At 51.4% G+C, this 17,437-nt stretch overlaps 10 protein-coding genes across 10 annotated transcripts; 3 read left to right on the top strand and 7 right to left on the bottom strand.

The window, feature by feature from the left end:
• Nucleotides 1-547: 547 nt before the first annotated feature.
• On the bottom strand, nt 548-847 carry N7443_009641 (uncharacterized protein; the record flags this gene model as incomplete). Its single annotated transcript, XM_056889697.1, has 1 exon — nt 548-847. The coding sequence occupies one exon, from the start codon at nt 845-847 to the stop codon at nt 548-550; it is 300 nt and encodes a 99-aa protein (XP_056736188.1).
• Nucleotides 848-1,204: 357 nt separating this feature from the next.
• On the top strand, nt 1,205-4,310 carry N7443_009640 (DUF2293 domain-containing protein; the record flags this gene model as incomplete). The annotated part of the gene is made up of 5 exons (XM_056889696.1): nt 1,205-1,339; nt 1,394-1,513; nt 1,564-1,854; nt 1,922-4,095; nt 4,184-4,310. The coding sequence occupies 5 exons, from the start codon at nt 1,205-1,207 to the stop codon at nt 4,308-4,310; spliced, it is 2,847 nt and encodes a 948-aa protein (XP_056736187.1).
• Nucleotides 4,311-4,730: 420 nt separating this feature from the next.
• On the bottom strand, nt 4,731-5,020 carry N7443_009639 (copper metallochaperone ATX1; the record flags this gene model as incomplete). Its single annotated transcript, XM_056889695.1, has 2 exons — nt 4,731-4,882; nt 4,933-5,020. 2 exons carry the CDS (start codon nt 5,018-5,020, stop codon nt 4,731-4,733), a joined length of 240 nt encoding a protein of 79 aa, XP_056736186.1.
• A 249-nt stretch (nt 5,021-5,269) lies between these two features.
• Nucleotides 5,270-8,390, bottom strand: N7443_009638 (uncharacterized protein; the record flags this gene model as incomplete). The annotated part of the gene is made up of 3 exons (XM_056889694.1): nt 5,270-6,248; nt 6,305-7,007; nt 7,058-8,390. 3 exons carry the CDS (start codon nt 8,388-8,390, stop codon nt 5,270-5,272), a joined length of 3,015 nt encoding a protein of 1,004 aa, XP_056736185.1.
• Nucleotides 8,391-8,626: 236 nt separating this feature from the next.
• N7443_009637 (kinetochore Spc25 family protein) lies at nt 8,627-9,459 on the top strand (the record flags this gene model as incomplete). The annotated part of the gene is made up of 2 exons (XM_056889693.1): nt 8,627-8,858; nt 8,915-9,459. 2 exons carry the CDS (start codon nt 8,627-8,629, stop codon nt 9,457-9,459), a joined length of 777 nt encoding a protein of 258 aa, XP_056736184.1.
• Nucleotides 9,460-9,575: 116 nt separating this feature from the next.
• Nucleotides 9,576-10,810, bottom strand: N7443_009636 (SKI complex subunit WD repeat protein SKI8; the record flags this gene model as incomplete). Its single annotated transcript, XM_056889692.1, has 7 exons — nt 9,576-9,759; nt 9,813-9,999; nt 10,047-10,140; nt 10,189-10,355; nt 10,410-10,670; nt 10,720-10,756; nt 10,808-10,810. 7 exons carry the CDS (start codon nt 10,808-10,810, stop codon nt 9,576-9,578), a joined length of 933 nt encoding a protein of 310 aa, XP_056736183.1.
• Nucleotides 10,811-11,542: 732 nt separating this feature from the next.
• On the bottom strand, nt 11,543-12,031 carry N7443_009635 (mitochondrial 54S ribosomal protein bL32m; the record flags this gene model as incomplete). Its single annotated transcript, XM_056889691.1, has 2 exons — nt 11,543-11,580; nt 11,758-12,031. The coding sequence occupies 2 exons, from the start codon at nt 12,029-12,031 to the stop codon at nt 11,543-11,545; spliced, it is 312 nt and encodes a 103-aa protein (XP_056736182.1).
• Nucleotides 12,032-12,241: 210 nt separating this feature from the next.
• Nucleotides 12,242-13,613, top strand: aspD (septin aspD; the record flags this gene model as incomplete). Its single annotated transcript, XM_056889690.1, has 6 exons — nt 12,242-12,380; nt 12,472-12,600; nt 12,653-12,734; nt 12,799-12,936; nt 13,002-13,215; nt 13,266-13,613. The coding sequence occupies 6 exons, from the start codon at nt 12,242-12,244 to the stop codon at nt 13,611-13,613; spliced, it is 1,050 nt and encodes a 349-aa protein (XP_056736181.1).
• A 646-nt stretch (nt 13,614-14,259) lies between these two features.
• Nucleotides 14,260-15,062, bottom strand: N7443_009633 (guanylate kinase; the record flags this gene model as incomplete). The annotated part of the gene is made up of 3 exons (XM_056889689.1): nt 14,260-14,532; nt 14,599-14,801; nt 15,047-15,062. 3 exons carry the CDS (start codon nt 15,060-15,062, stop codon nt 14,260-14,262), a joined length of 492 nt encoding a protein of 163 aa, XP_056736180.1.
• A 216-nt stretch (nt 15,063-15,278) lies between these two features.
• N7443_009632 (putative Golgi matrix protein) lies at nt 15,279-17,183 on the bottom strand (the record flags this gene model as incomplete). Its single annotated transcript, XM_056889688.1, has 6 exons — nt 15,279-15,523; nt 15,579-15,685; nt 15,740-16,455; nt 16,514-16,912; nt 16,983-17,092; nt 17,153-17,183. The coding sequence occupies 6 exons, from the start codon at nt 17,181-17,183 to the stop codon at nt 15,279-15,281; spliced, it is 1,608 nt and encodes a 535-aa protein (XP_056736179.1).
• Between the last annotated feature and the right edge of the window lie 254 nt (nt 17,184-17,437).

Raw genomic sequence — 17,437 nt, 5'->3', positions numbered from 1 at the left:
TGTGCCCTGGCCGCAGCCCTGCAGCATCGTGCATCAGGTCTGATAAATCTCCCCACACAGTTCCATTTCGGGGACTATTCGAATCTAGCAAGTGCACCACACTGGGAAATGATGTGGACGATACGTCATGCGTTCTATGTTGCCCGATCGAGAGAACAATGCGAGGGTCACAACGGACTCGGGATGGATCATTGTGCCAGACTGTGTCCAGATGTCCTAATGCCAGCGGGGGAAATGGAAGACGGAATTCCAAGATGGCCGAGATTATGTGGCCTTCCATTTTAGGTGACAACCTTCTCGCCCCATTGTGTGTTTGTGCCCAAGTCGAAGTACTGGAGCCCAATGCAGGATCGTGGTGCGACGAATCGGACGGGCAGCGGGTCCCTCACTTCAGACACGTCCCTAGACTCTCGTTAAGACGCTCGAGGGTAGAACTATAATGGCGGTATGCGCTTTTGCGAAATCGGGTCTCTAGTTTGCCGAGTCCCAAAGCCCGTAGCCTACGGTACGAGTTAAAGACAACCTTTCCCACCTGTGGTAGTAGCACTTACGTGCGTGACTCTTTGGCAATATTGGGCAGTTCCCAATACCTAGCAAACAGTAGATTCTTCACGATTTTGTGCTCGAAGCCCGTGGCATCGGCGGCACGCTCGAGGAAGCGGAGGGTATTGGCGATCCTCGACGGATCAAACTCATCGCGTGGAGTGGAGCGAAAGGAGGTCCGCAACGTTGAGCGCAGAACGTGGCGGCCGGGAGTGGCATATCTGATGGTTCTCAGCCCCTGTCGATAGAGGTGACGGTATGCATGAACAACGGCCTGGTCAGCCAGACTCCCCGAAGCACTCATGTTGGTTGTACCGAGACGACAAGATCATTGATTCGAAGATCTGCGGCCTCAGGCAGCGCTAGCCTAATCGGGATAGGTGACTTTGGGCCGCAACTTACAACTTACAACTTGCGACCTGCATTCTCTCTGCATCCCCCACCTGAACTTGAGTTCAGCCTTTTGCTTCTGTTTTCACTAAAATCGGGGAGACGTATCATCCTGCAACCCTTGCCTTGACGCGTGGGGTTCCCCGGTCTTTTCACTCCCGGTGAATTTATGTACTGACCGCCCTCTGGCCTACAATATCAACCGCCCAGCCCGGCTTTCAGAAACATGTGTTGAGATTCTCATAGGGTTTGTGTCAAGAGCCTGAGCAGGATGGCCCGGGTTGTCAGGAGGGCCGCGTCGGCTTTGGCCAGGCGCGCTCCTAGTCGGGCCGTTCAGAGGAGAGCTCGCAAGCATAAGGTGATCATGGAGTCTGTCACTCAGGAGAAGAAGAAACTCCGAACTGTGGTGAGTGTTGCCGAACATCTGATTTCGTAAAATATTACTTGACGATCAGTTTAGATTTCTTTCGAAGCTCGAGCGCCCAGTGGTTACACCTTCATACCAGCTGGAAATCCACTTCTCACCACCACATGTAAGGAGCGGTGCCGAAAAGAAGGTCTCCAGATACATGCGGTCTCGGTAAGGTGGTTCATTTGTTTTTCAGTCCGAACGCTACTAACATCTAGCAGACAACCCCGCATGCAAATACGCACAACCTATCGCAACACGTCCATCGGATAGGGTTTCATTTCCCAAGTACCGTGGTTGCAACCGCCTGCTCAGAACTGGGTCTGTATCTCACAAGTGCAGGGAAGGCGGTGCCTTTTCACAACCTTGGCAATCTGGACCATCCGCCGCAAGCGGACTCCGAGGTTTCCCAACTCACCATCAATACGGAGGCAAGAGATGCGATTAAAGATTTGTTCCCAAACGTTCCGCAGAGTGATTTATTCCAGATCATCAAAACTGCTTTTCAGAAGGTAAGTTCCTTGGCATGCTCGGAAGGGCAAAGGTTGAATGGTCGGGGATGTCTGATATCTATTTCAGGGTCAACAGAAAGTCGGCACGGCTCCAGGTTTACCTTTGGCTCGCCGAGCACAATTAGCCGTGGTTGCGCATATTCGACATGTCTACACTGACTATGATCGTCTTTTGAAGCAGAAGTCTTTCCACGAAGCAAGGGCAGCGGTCGAGCAAACTACTCTGATAAAGGTCATCCAGTGGCGCGGGGATGACGAAAATGGCCAGACCGTTCTGGAGGATGTCTTCCGTGAGGTGATCGTCATTTCCGATGATGAAGATAGCGAGACGGAAGAGGAGATGACATCCGCCACGAACACCCGAGATCCGAGCGTGGAATATCTATCCAATAATGACCGATTCCAGGATGTTCAAACCCAACCGGTCAATATCGGAATCCCTTCAAATGAAGACCTTGCGAAAGAGCTGTCTGAAGAGGCACCCCCTGGGTTCCGGTTTGTGGCCAGGGTGCCGGCCAAGAAGACCATCGACCGTCGAGGTTTCAGCAGGTATCAAGCGTGGAATCGTGCTTTGCATCGTTTCCGCGCCGAGGCACAGGGTACCGAACAGGCCCATCTTGGCGAAGCTCCGCCTGAACAGCAAAGCCCACGTAACGCGAAGCGATGTGCGGATGCGCAAGAATTATCAGACCCAGTCATGCGACGGGACATCGCTCCCAAGTCCGTGGGATTCGTCTCCAGAGCCGATCCAGGTCCCATACAGGCCAACCGCCCAGCACAGCAAATGTCTGGCGTTCCATCAGCGGATAATCCGAGCGGCAAGAATCATGTAGGTACACAGGAAAGACAACTTCCTTTGGAAAGCCAACGAGCATTTTCTCAATACGGGTCTGGTGGAAGGCCTCTCTCACTAACCGCCCAGGAGCCATTTGACATCCGTCCTATGGAGAGGAACCCTCGCCCAAGCGGCAACGTCATCTACCCTCAGAATAACTCTCATGCAGAAGCGGGTTCCAATCTTCGGACTGAAAGGTTTCATATCCCGTCTAAGGTCAGAGCGAATGCGCCTGTCTTTGTTAGCGGACCCAAAGAGCTTCAACCGATTAGCGAGACCCAAGTTGGATCCCGGCCCGAACTACCCCTTTCTTATTTATCCAGCTCAGGGCCCATTCCACAGGACCATGCTTTACCATCGATTGAAACCCCCTGGCCTCTGGAAAAGCGGCTTGTGGAAGGCCGACTAGAACAGATGACGAAGAGGATGTCTCTTCGTTCCGTAACCCCGGTTCACCACCTCCAGGGAGATTCCTCCCATCATGGAAATGCTGGGCCACCGGATAGCCCCGATGATCTAAATGTTAAGAGAAGGCGCATAGCACATTACGCCCGTCGCCCAGATTCGCGCCCCGATACCTGGAACACAAGACCCAACGGAGTCCCAGTCTCCCAAGGATTGAGCCCAAGAGGTCAATATCGCCGTGAGGAAATCGTCCCAGAGTACTGCTCGCAGGACCCGCCTTACTTTCGACGATATTATTTCCCACCGGCGGAGCAGCCTCTGGTTGCAGGATACCCACCAGAAAGGATACCGGTTGCCCTTGCCGCTGCACAAGTCAGCCAGGATGGGAGACCACCAATGGAACGGATGCGTATTATCGATCCTCATCAGCAGGCCTCAACGCATCGCCCTCCCCCGGCGTTTTCTGGACCAAATGGCAGCTATGCAGGAGGCGACCGCACAACCAGGGTTGCACAAGAAATTTCCCGTCCTGAAACTCGTCCTGCCTACTATTCTGATCGTAGCCCCCGCATGGACCGAGCCCGACCCTCGACGCTTGAAGAGCCATACGCCCCTATTTGGAAGCCCTATACTGATCGTGACCATCTATTCCATGAGGTTCCTCCCGGAGGCAAGCAGTATGCGGATGGTTTCGTTCGTCACGTTGATATCCGCGAGGCTCGTCCGGTCGAGTACCTGATTCAACGTCCGAGGCCTCAGCCTACCCACCCGGGAGAGAATCTCACTCAGCCTGCCAAGATGAGGATGCCCGATCACTATGATACCATGAGATTGTCTCAGGCCCGAGCTTCCTCGGAGCAATATCAGCCTCCCAGTCCCCGGGTAGTAGCTCAAAAGTCTCATGATCAGCTCTACCGCCGCCCCGAGGTTGTTCCTGGAAGTCACAAGCCGCATGGATCTCCTCGCCAAAGACGCCCTGGTAGTGGGTTGAGCACCACGCGGTAAGCCTCCTCTACAACGAGATGAACCGATTCACTATGCGCACAAATCCTTGGATCGTATGCGCCTGGAAACTAACACCTCTCCCAGCCGGGTTCATGCTCCCCGATCGGTTCAAATGGCGGAACAGAACCGCCCAATTTACGTCCAACGAGTTGAATCGCAACCGCCGCAACAGACTGTTCCGGACGGAAGACATGTGGTCATTGTGGATTGAAGGGAAAGGAATTTGCGGCGTTGAAAAGGTTGATTTTTATTATTTGCTGAGATTTTCTGCATTTGTTCTGCGCAGTTGCACATGATACCCTCTTGCATATTATTAGAACGCCTGCATCTCACGGAAGTCCAATACAGATCGTGTTGCCTGAGGGATTTTTCCGGCATATAAGTTCATCGAACGTCCACCTCTTCAGGCCTACTCGCCCTTGTAGCACTTAGCTTAGCTGTCTTACACAAGGTATAGGAAAGATCCGGATCAGCGAAGACATGCAAAGATAAATTGTGCTTAGAAATGTTTTCAAGCAAGTCTATGAATCATATAAGGATAGCTCTGTCTATCCTCTCTGATCTCGAGGGAAATCCTTGTTTTACCCCCTCCCCCAGAACACGGCGTCGGGTCGTCGAAAGCCTTGGAGTTTCAAACACTCATCGTCTGCCCATCGGCCTCGCCGCTGTTGACCTGCTTTCCAGTCTTTTTAATCGTGGCCAGCACGGTATCATAGGGGACGGTCGACTCGGCGGTCACGAGCGCGGTCTGGGATTCAAGGTTGACGTCGAAGGACTTCACGCCTGCGGGGTCAATTAGTAAAGCGCAACCTAGAGAACAGGGTAATACATACCCTCCAAGCGCTTCAGAACACGCTCGACGGCGCCGGAGCAGCCGCCACAGCTCATGGACACGTTGAACTTGTATTGGTGGTCTGACATGGCGAGTGAAGTGAAGTTGGAGAGTTGGAACCGCGCGGCTGCGGGGTGGAAAACAGCGGGAATGGAAAAATGGATTTGTCACGACGTTAAGTAGAGAAGCATCAGAGGAAGAACAGCGCGTTTATTATTCTATTATACGAGTCGAATCTAGTGCATTTGTCATGCGTTTCATCCCTTTCACCTGAGCGATTTCTGCGATTGGCCGAGCTCTGCCATTTAGGCGCACATCATGTTATATACGGGTTCTCTCTAGAAACCGGCAGCTCGCTTCTTTTTCTTGGGTTTGCTGCTCTTCTTGACTTCACGTGCTCCAAATTGTCCTCGTTCCATCTGTGTCATTGGCGCTTCGTCCATCGTGGGCTGGCTGCTTTGAATGGGCATCGGTGGCTGGGCAGGTTGACTGCCCCAGGTACGGATCATGGGTGTGACAGGAGTCGGCGGCAGGGATGACGCAGGTTCAGGTTCAGGTTCAGGTACAGTGATAGTTGCAGTAGCAGGCATAACCCGCGATCTCCTCTTACGCTGCCTTTGCCTGGAAGTCTTCGTCGTCTGATTCCCATCTTCGTCAAGCAGTCGCAAGCTTTTCTGCCATTCATATGTGGCCGGGTCAACGCCCATTTGCCAATGAGATAACAAGTTACCCACATTTTGAGGCATTGGGCGGGGTTGTTTAAACCCCGTATATGTAGAGAGAGCCGTGTAGTTCGTAGCGGTCACTTTTTTTGTCTTGTCTTTTGCACTCGATGTCTGAGTAGGGGTCATTTGTGAGGATGGCAACTGTAAACGATGGTGTTGTGATGATGGCGTGAGCTCCTTCTGACTCCGATGCGTATTGGTAAATTTGGCCTCACTGGTCAGTTTGTCTGCGTTGGGAACGTTTGATATCCGAATGAGGCGAGCAAGAAGAAGGTCAAGGGCAATGCCCCGAACAGATCGCTCTTTCAATACACGTGTAGAGTCAGGTATACCTTCTTCGCCATGGGGTAGAGGCGCGACCCATTCGTCGACCAGGTGGTTGTATGTTTCGAGGAAATCCAACCGTGGATCCGGCGAAATGCCTGTCAGGCCTAGAAATATATTTGCGAATTGTAAAGGCAAGATCATATAATGCCACGGAGCCTGTGCATCCAAGCTCTTGGTCAAAAGAGTTGAAACAAGACGAGCTAAATCGTCCGCTTCATCATCTATATCATTCAACATTGATGGGCGATCAACGCTAATCTCCAGCCTAGAGTGTATTAGTATCAACCACCGGTGAAGGAGGATTTAATAAAGTAGACTTACATGGTTTTGCTAGCATCAGATTGGTCGAATTCCCCACTCGGATCCTTTTTTAAGGTTTCAATGATACGATCCAAGGTCAATTGAGTCCCTTGCGAGTCAAATGGGTTTGTCGGGACCATCAGGTTATCCACTGCCCGAGTGTAGACAGATGTCCAATCTAGGGTCCATTGGAGATCTTCTGTGCGGTTGTATAAGGTGTCCATGGCAGAAACCTCGAGGCCAGGTTGGCAAAAAATGAGGCGTGAAATCGCAGATTCATCCCAGTCCTCCACAATGAACTCCTCGTCATCGAACCCCTCCTCGTCGGTATTGCTCTCTTTCATAGGTGGAAAAGGGGATTTGGCCTTCAAAAAACTGACACCTTCGAGAGGAGCCTTCCCTTCGCCCTGTTTCTGGTGATTTTCTGGGCCTTTAAACAGTGTTTCATGAATGGATAGGTATTGATCGGCCCAAAAGAGTTTGAGGAGCGTCATCTTAGGACTGTGGCAAATTGTCGCATGTGCAGGAGTGTGGTGGACTTGTCGAAACACGAATTTCGAGTAATTCAACGACATATTTTCGGGAGAGATATCCCCTGCCTTGGGTACCTTGAGAATGAAAGGATCGGGCACAGAGACCAGCTCTGTCTTTTTATCTTCGAGAATTGGACATGGGAATCCTTGGACAAGGTCGGTGAGTCGTGAGTATAGAGTTAAATACAAATCTAGTCGAATTAGTGGCCAATCATTTGAAAGGAAGGATTCAAGCACACACCGCCATTAACCATGAGATCGCTGATACGTAATGTTGTATCCTCAGGATCTCGAAAATGACGCCAGGTAACAAAAGGAGGTAAAGATGGCCTCATGCCATTTGAGATAGGCGCTCTTGTGACATCGAACCAGAGCAGTCGCGAAGTTGTAAGAACGAAGAAGTGAGAAGGATCCTGTATGCTTCGTTGCATATCCAAAACCCACTCGGAGTTTTTGTCCATGCCGAGTTCGACAATGCTAGATCGAGCACTCTTGCCGGTCATCTCGTCGGTCATCTCGTAAAGCATAGTGCAACGACGATCAGAAACCACTAGAGTCGAGGAATCAACAACCCACTCGATCGATGCCCAGCCATCGTGTCTCGGGCGTATAGGTTTAGAGTCTTTCGGTGACGATGATGATGGCAATGAGGCCATCATGAGTTTCCGAGGAGCGTAGGTGGATCCATGCTTCTTCTGCCGACCCGTGATCTCCCAAATGGACCAGTTGCCCATGATATCAACAACGCCGAATTTTCTCGAGTACCACGGATTGAAAGTCACATCGGCCAAGGTAAATCCTCCCGTGAAGTCTTGCAGCAACTCCACAACGGGGTTGGCATCGAGTCGAGAGTTTCGGAAAGGAATAGAGAGAGCCTCTGTATCGGTGACATTTATGTGCGCGGGCACGGGCACGGGCTGAAATATGGGTCGAAAAATCATGACTGACGTTTTTAAACGAGCAGCCATCCAAGCGGCCTTTTTTCCCACGGTTCGCGCAAAACGGACTTGCTGGATCGGGGCTTTTCGTTGCGACCATTCAGTTGTCTCCACATCGCCAATGGATGGTATAAGTAACGGAACATCATGTTGAGAGCCCTTGTTCTGGATCTCTACCAGGTCATCCCTCATCAATCGGAACGAGATGGTATCGCGACTAACGCCAGTCACTGCGGCTGCAACGGCCACCGGGTCCGGTATACTCGCTGAATCATCGCTCGCATGATCCAAAGCATAACCCAGATCAAAAAGAGTAGAGATTTGGGGGTCGCAAAGATCGGCTGCATTTGTAATAACCTTGGAAAGGGCATCATCGCAAATAGTGGGCCATTGTCCAGCAAGCTCGGGTTGGGCATTCGGAATCAGTTTGTCGTCTGCTTGTCGAGAAGTTTTAGGCCGCGGTTGTAATTCAGTGGTGTTCCGTGCCGGCGAAATCGTAGTCCGGGTTAGACCGGTGTATGAGATTGGGGTACAGCGGGCGAAAGAGCGGGCGAAGGTCCATGTCTTCGTCTCTGGGAGGTAGACAGCTCGTCCCACGTGCCCATAGTGTAGAGCACTGTCGGGGTGATCATCCATCGGATCGTGTCTTGCTCCTGGTGAGCGCAAGGTCTGACCAGATCATATCGACAGGAATTCCGAATAGGCCCAAGTCGAATGGTGACTTGTCTGGTGAAGTTGGAGCTCTACAATTTTTCCTGGGTCGCTTATCGATAAGGCGTTGCGCCGCAACCCAAAACATCGTTGTTCCCCACGCGTCTCTCTTGTCACCCCAACTCGCGAACTTCAAGAACCCAAGAACTCAACCTGCAATTATGGCTTCATCATTCGAGCCCTCACTATCTACGAGTGGCATGCGCCCTCCCCTAGCCTCGGCGGATGCCCCATCCATGGCCGACTCGCTGCCTAGCATCAACTTTGGATTTGAAGACTTGCGCAATCGCATGGCTCAGTTCACTGCCAAATTTGATGCCTTTATTGAACGAGGCCGTAAGCGAGTCCTGGAGGAAAGAAATCAATTCCATATCAACCTCGCTGAGTTACAAGGTACGGCTCCGCGACATCAAGTTTCCCCTACGCCTTGACTGATCTGAAGTTTGTAGAGGACGAACGAATGCGACAGCGTGACATTGAGATCCTCAACCTCAAAAACCAGACACATGAGCAGACTCTGCAAAAGGAGGCTGCCGAAGCTGCCGAGATGCACACGGCCATCTCTTCCATCACTCTGGAACGCGACTCGCGACTTGCCAAACGTGACCGCCTCAGGCAGCAGATCGCAGAGACCCAGAAAGCGATCAGTCAAAAGGTTGAGGCACAGAAAATTCATGCGAAACATTTGGATGCGCAATCTCGACTTAATTTCCCCGAACTGGAATTTTGGCAGGACTACCTTTGTTTACGGATTGAAGGGGCAGGCCGAGAGGACCGTTTGAAATTCGTTTATAGTCACCTGCTGGAGAAAGACTGGGAAGCCGAAGCCTGGTTCGAATTAGGAACTGCCAGTCGAGATTACGAAGTTTTCCACACACGACCCAAGGTGGACCGTGATGCATTAGAGCGTGAGGTGGATCTGGTCAATGATGACCGAGATTTCGGCGCGTTCCTCAAGCGAATGCGCAAGCTGTTTATGGAAACAATGAACTGAGAATGAATCCAGGGTATTCAAATGTTTTATGTTATGAAGTTTATGAGTTTGATCACATGGAGAATCGTTTTCATTCAAGTCATCATCATGTTTAAGTAGTCCATAAAGAGCTCCCCTTAACCCCCTGTAGCCTCGCGATAGAAAGCCACACTGCGATTTGCACCACCGGTTGTAAATGCCTCTGACCTGGCGGTCTTTGGGAGCCATTTCACGCTCCAAACAGCCTTTTCAGTCTCGGACTGGGTGGCGACGCATGTCTTCGTGTCGATCGACCAGACCTTGACTTTACCATCAAAGGAGCTTCGAGAAAAGTTAGAACCCAATCCTTTCAGGCTGTGTTTACTTCGCCTTACCTGCTAAGAAGATACTCTCCCGTGGTACTCCAGGAAAGGGACAGAACCCATGCAGAGTGGCCGGAGAGGTTGGCAATTTGCTCACCAGAGGATGTATCATACAGCACGATTACTTTCGAGTCCCCTGCTGCTGCAAGGATCTTTCCACCGGGTGAGAAAGCCACAGCACGTACGGGTTTCACCAAGCCTGTAATGTGTCAGACAATGCAGCTTTTCACGACAAATGGTACAGACCTGATAAGGAGAAGGGCATTCGTGCATGCTCCGTGGTAAAGATGTAGACAGCCCCGTTCTCATGTCCGCTGGCAATGAAGCGGCCATCAGGCGACTGTGTATGTCAGTATGATCCTTTGAGGATACAGCTCCAGCGGCTTACCAAGTCGATACAAGTGCCAAAGCTGCCCTTGGTCTCATGGTCTCGTATCTGTGCGCCATCGGCATTCAGATCCCAGACGCCAATGTGACCATCCTGGGAGACACCTGCAAGATACTGTCCGTCTTCAGACAAAGCGACTGCCCATACATTAAGATCGTTCAGATTCGCTGCAAGTTCTCAATTAGCGCATAGTATCTCGGCGATGATCATCGACACCTTACCTGAAGCCGTCGCGTCTGCAGACCAGTAGCCATCTTGACAAGACCAGACCTTAACATCTCCTGCGAATCCAGCACTGACGGCCCGCGTGCCACTGACATCGGTGACAACGTGATGGCAGCCGAGTGCATGGGCCCCATCGAGCGACTGAACCAGTGGAAAGTCTGCATCAACCGTGGAATGCACCTTGAGAGATGGTGCGCCCGACGCCGAGATGACCTGCTTCTGAGTCACCGCCAGCGAGAAAATATCGACGGGGTGCGCTGGTCCTGGTTAGCACATATGGGGTTCATCACAGATATCATCACTCACCATTGTCCGCCGAGCCCCACGCGAGATATTGTCTCGACTACCTCGAGGATTAGCTGTAAGTCCAATTAAATGACCGGTATTATCTCACCATGGTGTTATTCGACCAAAATTCCTGAAATTGCTTGGAGGGAAGTCGAACTGTTGCGGAGCCCGTGACGTTTGGTCTGGGTGACCCGCATAGGCGGGTACCGCCTTCGCGCCTCAGGTTTTGGAAACAGTGAGGCTTTCGCTCTACATGTTGGGAATACTACCATTTCAACTTCAATTGATGTGAATTATGTTGGAGGACCCCGTTACAGCAAATTGCCTACATTTAGTTGTAGTGAATTGCTTAAGATTAACTTCAATATACCCCTGATATCTGAGATGGGATGAGATGATTCTTCGGCTTTCACCCCCACCCTCTTTTTGTACAGAGAAAATTCGACTAGCGCGTATGTCCTGGCTAGGAACGAACAAAGCTTCTCAATGTCTAGCTTTCGGTCGATCTCGACAGGAGCCTTGCGAGGATAATCTCCTGCCATGCTATTCCAAGATCTTGGAGTCCGAAAATGGACAAAAGCCTCCATGCACAAGGGGGTGCCGTGGATCGTCTCATGGCTGATCCTCAAGCTTTCCCTCGAGTTCTCCATAGTTGTTGAAGTAATTGCCAGTATTGGTGATGCGAGTCGTCTCGGATGATAGAAAAAAAAGAAATTCTTTTTTGTCCTCTCGGATGATAAAATACAGAAGGTCTGTTTTTGACCTTCATAACCAGACGCCATATGCCATGCAGCAGATATATCAACAACCCATCCTTCCTAGAAATACACGATTCTCATTTTCATGCGGTTTGCGCTGTTTTCCACGAGTCCTTGATATCTGGGGGATAGTTAGCTTGTCTGTTTCGTTGCGATGTGGGCAAAGCTGTCTTCGGAGGTGTCCGGATGACCCATTGCATGCCATTAGAGGAAACGTGCTCAAGAAATGATCATTCACAAATAGCATATCCTCTCAGAAGCAGCACATCCGAAGACAGCACCCGCGCACGAAACTTACCTCTCACGCAGTGGGGGCACATAACATGAGCCCGTTTGATTTGGCCACACCCAGGGCACTTGTTCAGGCTCTGCACGTCCTTAAGGGCTTTGCCTGCCATTTGACGGTGGCGTTTCTTCATGTGCGAGGTCTTCTTCTTGGGGACGGCGCGGAGGACGGATTCCCAGAGGTCGGCGAGGATCGGCGGAACGGTGATCGAAATAGGCAGGGCGAAAGATTGAATGAGGCCGAGAGGAGCGAGCCGAGGCACGCGCGAAGCGAGCAATGAAGCCATGGCGAAGGGTGGGAAGTGAAAAGCACAAAGCACGAAGCAACGAAGCCATCGAGTTCGCCGGCGCAAATCGTTTTGAGTCCGGAGTTAGACTAGTCCCAAATAGGAATAGCGCACCCCCTGACTGTCGATAGGGAAATAACAGAAGTTAAGGGGCTCCAACACCTTCACCTGGGGAAATCTCCTACTCTATTCTCTACACACATCCTCATAATGGCCGCCGCTACTACTGCTGCTTCGGCTCAGCAGCCCACCGTTTTCCCCCACAGCCATGTCGGTTTCGACAGCATTACTTCCCAAATCGAGCGGAAGCTGTTGAAGCGTGGCTTCCAGTTCAATGTCATGTGTGTTGGTATGTATATCCTCCCCGTGATTCACTGTTTTTCAACTCGGTTGGATTCTGCCATATTTTCTGTCTCTTGATTGACTCTCAATGCGCGCAGGGCAAACCGGCCTCGGCAAATCGACTCTGGTTAACACCATCTTCGCATCCCACCTGATCGACTCCAAGGGTCGCCTCACCCCCAATGAGCCCGTTCGTTCCACCACTGAGATCCAAACTGTTTCGCATAGTACGTGTTATGTTGGTGCCTAGTGAGGCGCATTGACTGACGGATTGGCTAGTCATTGAGGAGAACGGCGTGCGTCTCCGTTTGAACATTGTGGACACACCTGGCTACGGTGACCAGGTTAACAACGACCGATGGTATATACATCCTCTCTTTTATGTAGAGACGTTGAAGATGAACGCAGGCTAACGAGCAGTCCAGCTGGGACCCCATTGTCAAGTACATTAAGGATCAGCACTCGGCCTACCTCCGCAAGGAACTCACTGCTCAGCGTGAGCGTTACATCCAAGACACCCGCATCCACTGCTGCTTGTTCTTCATTCAGCCCTCCGGCCATGCGTGAGTTCTTTACAGTCAAAATGTTCCCCAAATACCCCGCACTAACTCAATTGACCCCAATGCAGTCTCAAACCCATCGATATCGTCGTTTTGAAGAAGCTCTCAGACGTGGTCAACGTTGTTCCCGTCATCGCCAAGGCCGACTCCCTCACCCTCGAAGAACGCCAGGCATTCAAGGAGCGGATCAAGGAGGAGTTTACTTTCCACAACTTGAAGATGTACCCCTACGATAATGATGAGCTCGACGATGAGGAGCGTGCCATCAATGCTCAGATCAAGGTAAGACCATATTCAAACAGTCACCACGGCTCATCTGACATTAGACCCAGGATATCATTCCTTTCTCCGTTGTCGGCAGTGAGAAGACCATCGTCGTGAATGGCAAGCAAGTTCGCGGCCGCCAGAACCGCTGGGGTGTTATCAACGTCGAGGATGAGAACCATTGCGAGTTTGTTTACCTGCGCAATTTCCTTACCCGCACCCACTTGCAGGACTTGGTCGAGACCACCAGCCAGATCCACTATGAGACCTTCCGTGCCAAGCAGCTTCTGGCCCTGAAGGAGAGCAGCGCCGCCGGTGGTGGCGGTGGTCACTCGGCCGGCAGCCGGCCCATCAGCCCCTCTGCGGAGCGGGAGCTCAGCCGCAACTCTCAACGCGCCGCCATGAACGGATACTGATCTTCCCGAATGGTGTTGTGACTATGTTTAGCGAAGTGAGCGTTGTGATGCGCCACGACAGCAAGGCAAACCCCATGGGCCCGGCTCTTATCCATCCCGCAAAATACTTACTGTCCCTTTCGACGCCAGCAGGCCCTTGCAGATATCCCTTTTCCTTTGCGTTTCCCTGTTCTTGTCTCCGACATTCTGTATCTCTCTCGGTCTTATCTGGCCGGACTTCCCTTATTGTCTAGGATCTTACCTTGTCGGGAAAAAGAGCGGCATTCAGCGCTCGTGCCATCTGGTCTTCTCCATGTACTTAGTTTCCTTAATTATCCCTGATGAAACTTCTATTCTTGGTTACTCTATGGTGGTCTCACAATATACAACGAGAGCAATATGACGTAGACATTAGGCCTATATGGCCTTTTCTGCCCTGACTCATTCCAAATCTTAATTATCGTGGAACAGGACCAAGGAGTAAAAAACCCCTCTATTAACATATTTCCTAGAAAAGAGAGGAAGAAGACCATAACCTGTGTCTAGGCCCGTTCGCAGCTTTTTTTTTTTTGATCCGGCTGTACATATATGCTATCTATGGAAGGTATTATCGCTTGGGATGGAATCAATAGTGTCCGACATGCCTGTCGATGTGGAAATAGTACAACTATTGGGGCGCTCCGAAACGGCCGCCGTCAACCACCCAATCCCTCACTTCGGTGTAGGCCTTCTCAAGATCATCGTTGACAACAGTCCGGTCGTGGGCACCCGGCAGCTTGGCGTACTCGAGCTCGTTCTTTGCTTGTGCCAATCGCTTGTTCAAGCTATCCTCAGTCTCCGTACCGCGGCCCCGCAGGCGACGCTCCAGCTCCTCGAGGGATGGGGGTGCCAGAAACAGGAAGCGAGCGTTGAGATCGCTGAGCTTGACTTGCTTCACACCCTACACATATGGTTGTCAGTCTCTGAATTCAAATATCACTTCCAAAATGTCCCCACCAACACATACCTCCATCTCGATGTCCAGAACACAGATCCGCTCTTGCTCCGCAACGGTCTTCACGGCTTGCTTGCTAGTACCGTAGCAGTTGCCACCGAACTCGGCATGCTCAATAAATCCGTTGTCGGCAACCAATTTCGAGAAAATCTCCTTGTCTGTGAAGTTGTAGGCAATCCCATTTTCCTCACCCGCGCGAGGGGCACGAGTAGTGTCTATGCGCACGCGCGGAAGACGTTAGTTTCGGTCCGGTTTGAGGATGGAAAGATGCCACTTACGACTAACGGAGAACCCAAATTTATCAGGGTACTCCGCAAAAAGTCGTTTCAGAATGGTGGATTTACCAGTGCCCGAGGGGCCTGAAATCACCACTGGTCGGAATTTCTGGACTGCAGTAACAGGTTAGTTTACAGGGTTGTCTGAGAGGTTTCCCTGCGACAGGGGTCGGCTACGGCCATACCAGCGCTGGAAGCCATTATGTATGTGGACCGAGTCGCACTAGGAAATGAGTTGGAAAAGCAAACAGACAAAGGACGCAGAGGAGGGAAGCAATGCATCGGCACGCAATGGAGAAGTTAGATGAGGGCGCACAACTACGAAAACGTCCGGCAGAATAAAGGCGGTGACTCCGCTATCTATGCTACTTTCTATACATACACAGCCTCGACATAAACATAATATAACACATAACACTATGGCTTCATGGGGCCTGGATGACTCCCTCGCCTCATCGAGTTGATATTTCCCGCCTCTGCTTCCTGCTCCAGGAAGTTAGACCACAATTCGGCCAACGTTTCCTTGCTCGAAGCACCGTTGTCCATAAACTCGGTGGCCAGGTTTGGGGTGCTGGGCGTTCGTAGAGGAGTACCGGGCACTCGAAGCTTCCCTGGCATGCTTGAAGTTCCTGGTCGAGTCAGTCCTGCTTGTTCGCGTTGTTCTGTGCACATGAGTTAGCAAGGCGCAAAAATAAACCATGTCACTTGAACACCTACCATCGTCCCAGCCCAGTAGAGCTGCGATCAGCTGGAGAATCTGGAATTTCTTTGGATCCGACCGATCCAGAGCTAGGAAATGTAACAAATGATTTGTGACAATGTGCCTAAATGTTCAAGATGAGTAAATTTGTTGGTTTATATCTTCAGGCAAGACTCACCGGTCCACGTTGTCTTCTGGCTTTCCCTTTTTGAGGAATCGCAAGGCCTTCGTCAGATGGTCATTGAGAGTGACTGCTTCGTGTCGCAGCTTGCCAATGAGAAGATTCTTCTCCTTGACCTCTTTCTCAAACGGACGCGCTCGTTCCAGTTCTTCCTGCGCCGCGTGAAGATTCTTATCAGCTTCACCAGCTTGTTGTTGTGCTTCTCGCAGAGATCGCCTCAACTCTTCAAGCTGGGAATCTGAACTCTCCACCAGCTCCCGAAGCTCCTGTTTTCGTGCAGTCTGAATCTCCTGCAGGGCCCTTTGCAGACCGTCAACTGTCGATTGTTGGCTGTCGCGATCATTCGAGGCTTTTTCATAGGCGTCCCGGAGGTTACCCAGCTGCTCTTCCAAGTCGGTGACTTTCTCGCCCAGATTCTCACGAATTGATCGCTCCTCCATTGCAAGAACTTCCCAGCTGTGCATAGCCTCTTTGGCCTGTTCAAATTCTGCTTGAAGATAAGATTCATGTTCCATCAGCTCTTCCTTTTCCTTGAGCCAATTCTGCTGGGATAGGTTCGTCCGATCCCGAAGGGTAGAGATCTCCCTCATCTGCTGGGCCGACTCCTCTGCAAGGTTCGATAGCTCCATAGACTTTGATTCGAGCTGCTCCTTCAAGTTCACGTTGTCATCCTCAATTTCTTCGATCTGGGATCGAGCTTGCGCCAATTCTTCCTGTGTGGACATGTAAGCAATGCCGCTCAGCAGGCATAAACCAAAAGGGTTCACGCACAGCATCCTCCTTCATTCGTTGCCCGAGCTGTGACTTAATTGTATTCACGCGCTCCAGTAGGTTCTGAAATTGTGTTTCTGCCTGTTCCTTCTTGGTCTCCGAATCCTCCAACTTCTGTTGCAGGGACTCCATGTCTGCTTTGTGTCTGGACTGGATCTCTTCGAGGGACTTGCGCATATCGGTGACCTCGGCACGGAGAGAGTCTCGGTCTCGAACAAGCGCATCAAACCGGTCTTTGGGCTCGGCATCGCTGGAGGAAGGGTCGCAGGTCTCTTGAGCAGCATCTCCTGTGGGGTTCTGGCTCTCAGAGTGGTTATTTTGCGCGCTGATATTGGCGGCTTCTGGTTGAGCACTGTGGGCATCCGAGGTCGCTATTGAATTGGTGGGTTCATCATCGATCTGGCGAATCTCAGCAACGATTGCATTGGCAGGCAGGGGGCAGGGGGGTGGGGGGGGGAACATGACAAACCTGAGCAGCATCACCCTTGGCTTCCGACACATCTGGGTGCTCGTTCTCGGACTCTTGGGGGTTCTCCTTGGCTTTCGCGCTCTTCTTCTTGTTCTTCTTCGACTTGGTGCCTGGAATCAAGCGGGGTCAGTAGGATTAAACTCAGGGGGTTAAAGGTCCAATGATCGCACCTTGAGCAGGTGATGGATTTTCTCCAGGCATTCTGGCGTCTGTTGATTGTCGAAGGAGAGGAAGAGATGGCGAACGAAGTTCCAAGTAAAGCTGTCAACAGCACTAGCGCGGGCTGGGGGGGGGGGCTTTCCGCCCTACGGACCGCGATGATTAATCTACCTCTGACAACACCTTGTCAACTGAACCGTGAAGGTTGTCTACGAGAAATCGAAATCGAACCCGAAATGCGAATGCTCTTTTTCATACGGTATGCTTGGCATCCCTCCGTTGACTCGTCCTTGCGT

The sequence above is a fragment of the Penicillium atrosanguineum genome (genome assembly GCF_028827265.1).
Source record: "Penicillium atrosanguineum strain IBT 20685 chromosome Unknown utg000008l_segment0_segment0, whole genome shotgun sequence".
In the NCBI taxonomy this organism is placed as follows: Eukaryota; Fungi; Ascomycota; class Eurotiomycetes; order Eurotiales; family Aspergillaceae; genus Penicillium; species Penicillium atrosanguineum.
The sequence above is the reverse complement of the archived record's forward strand: the minus strand, read 5'-3'. Positions and strand labels throughout refer to the sequence as shown.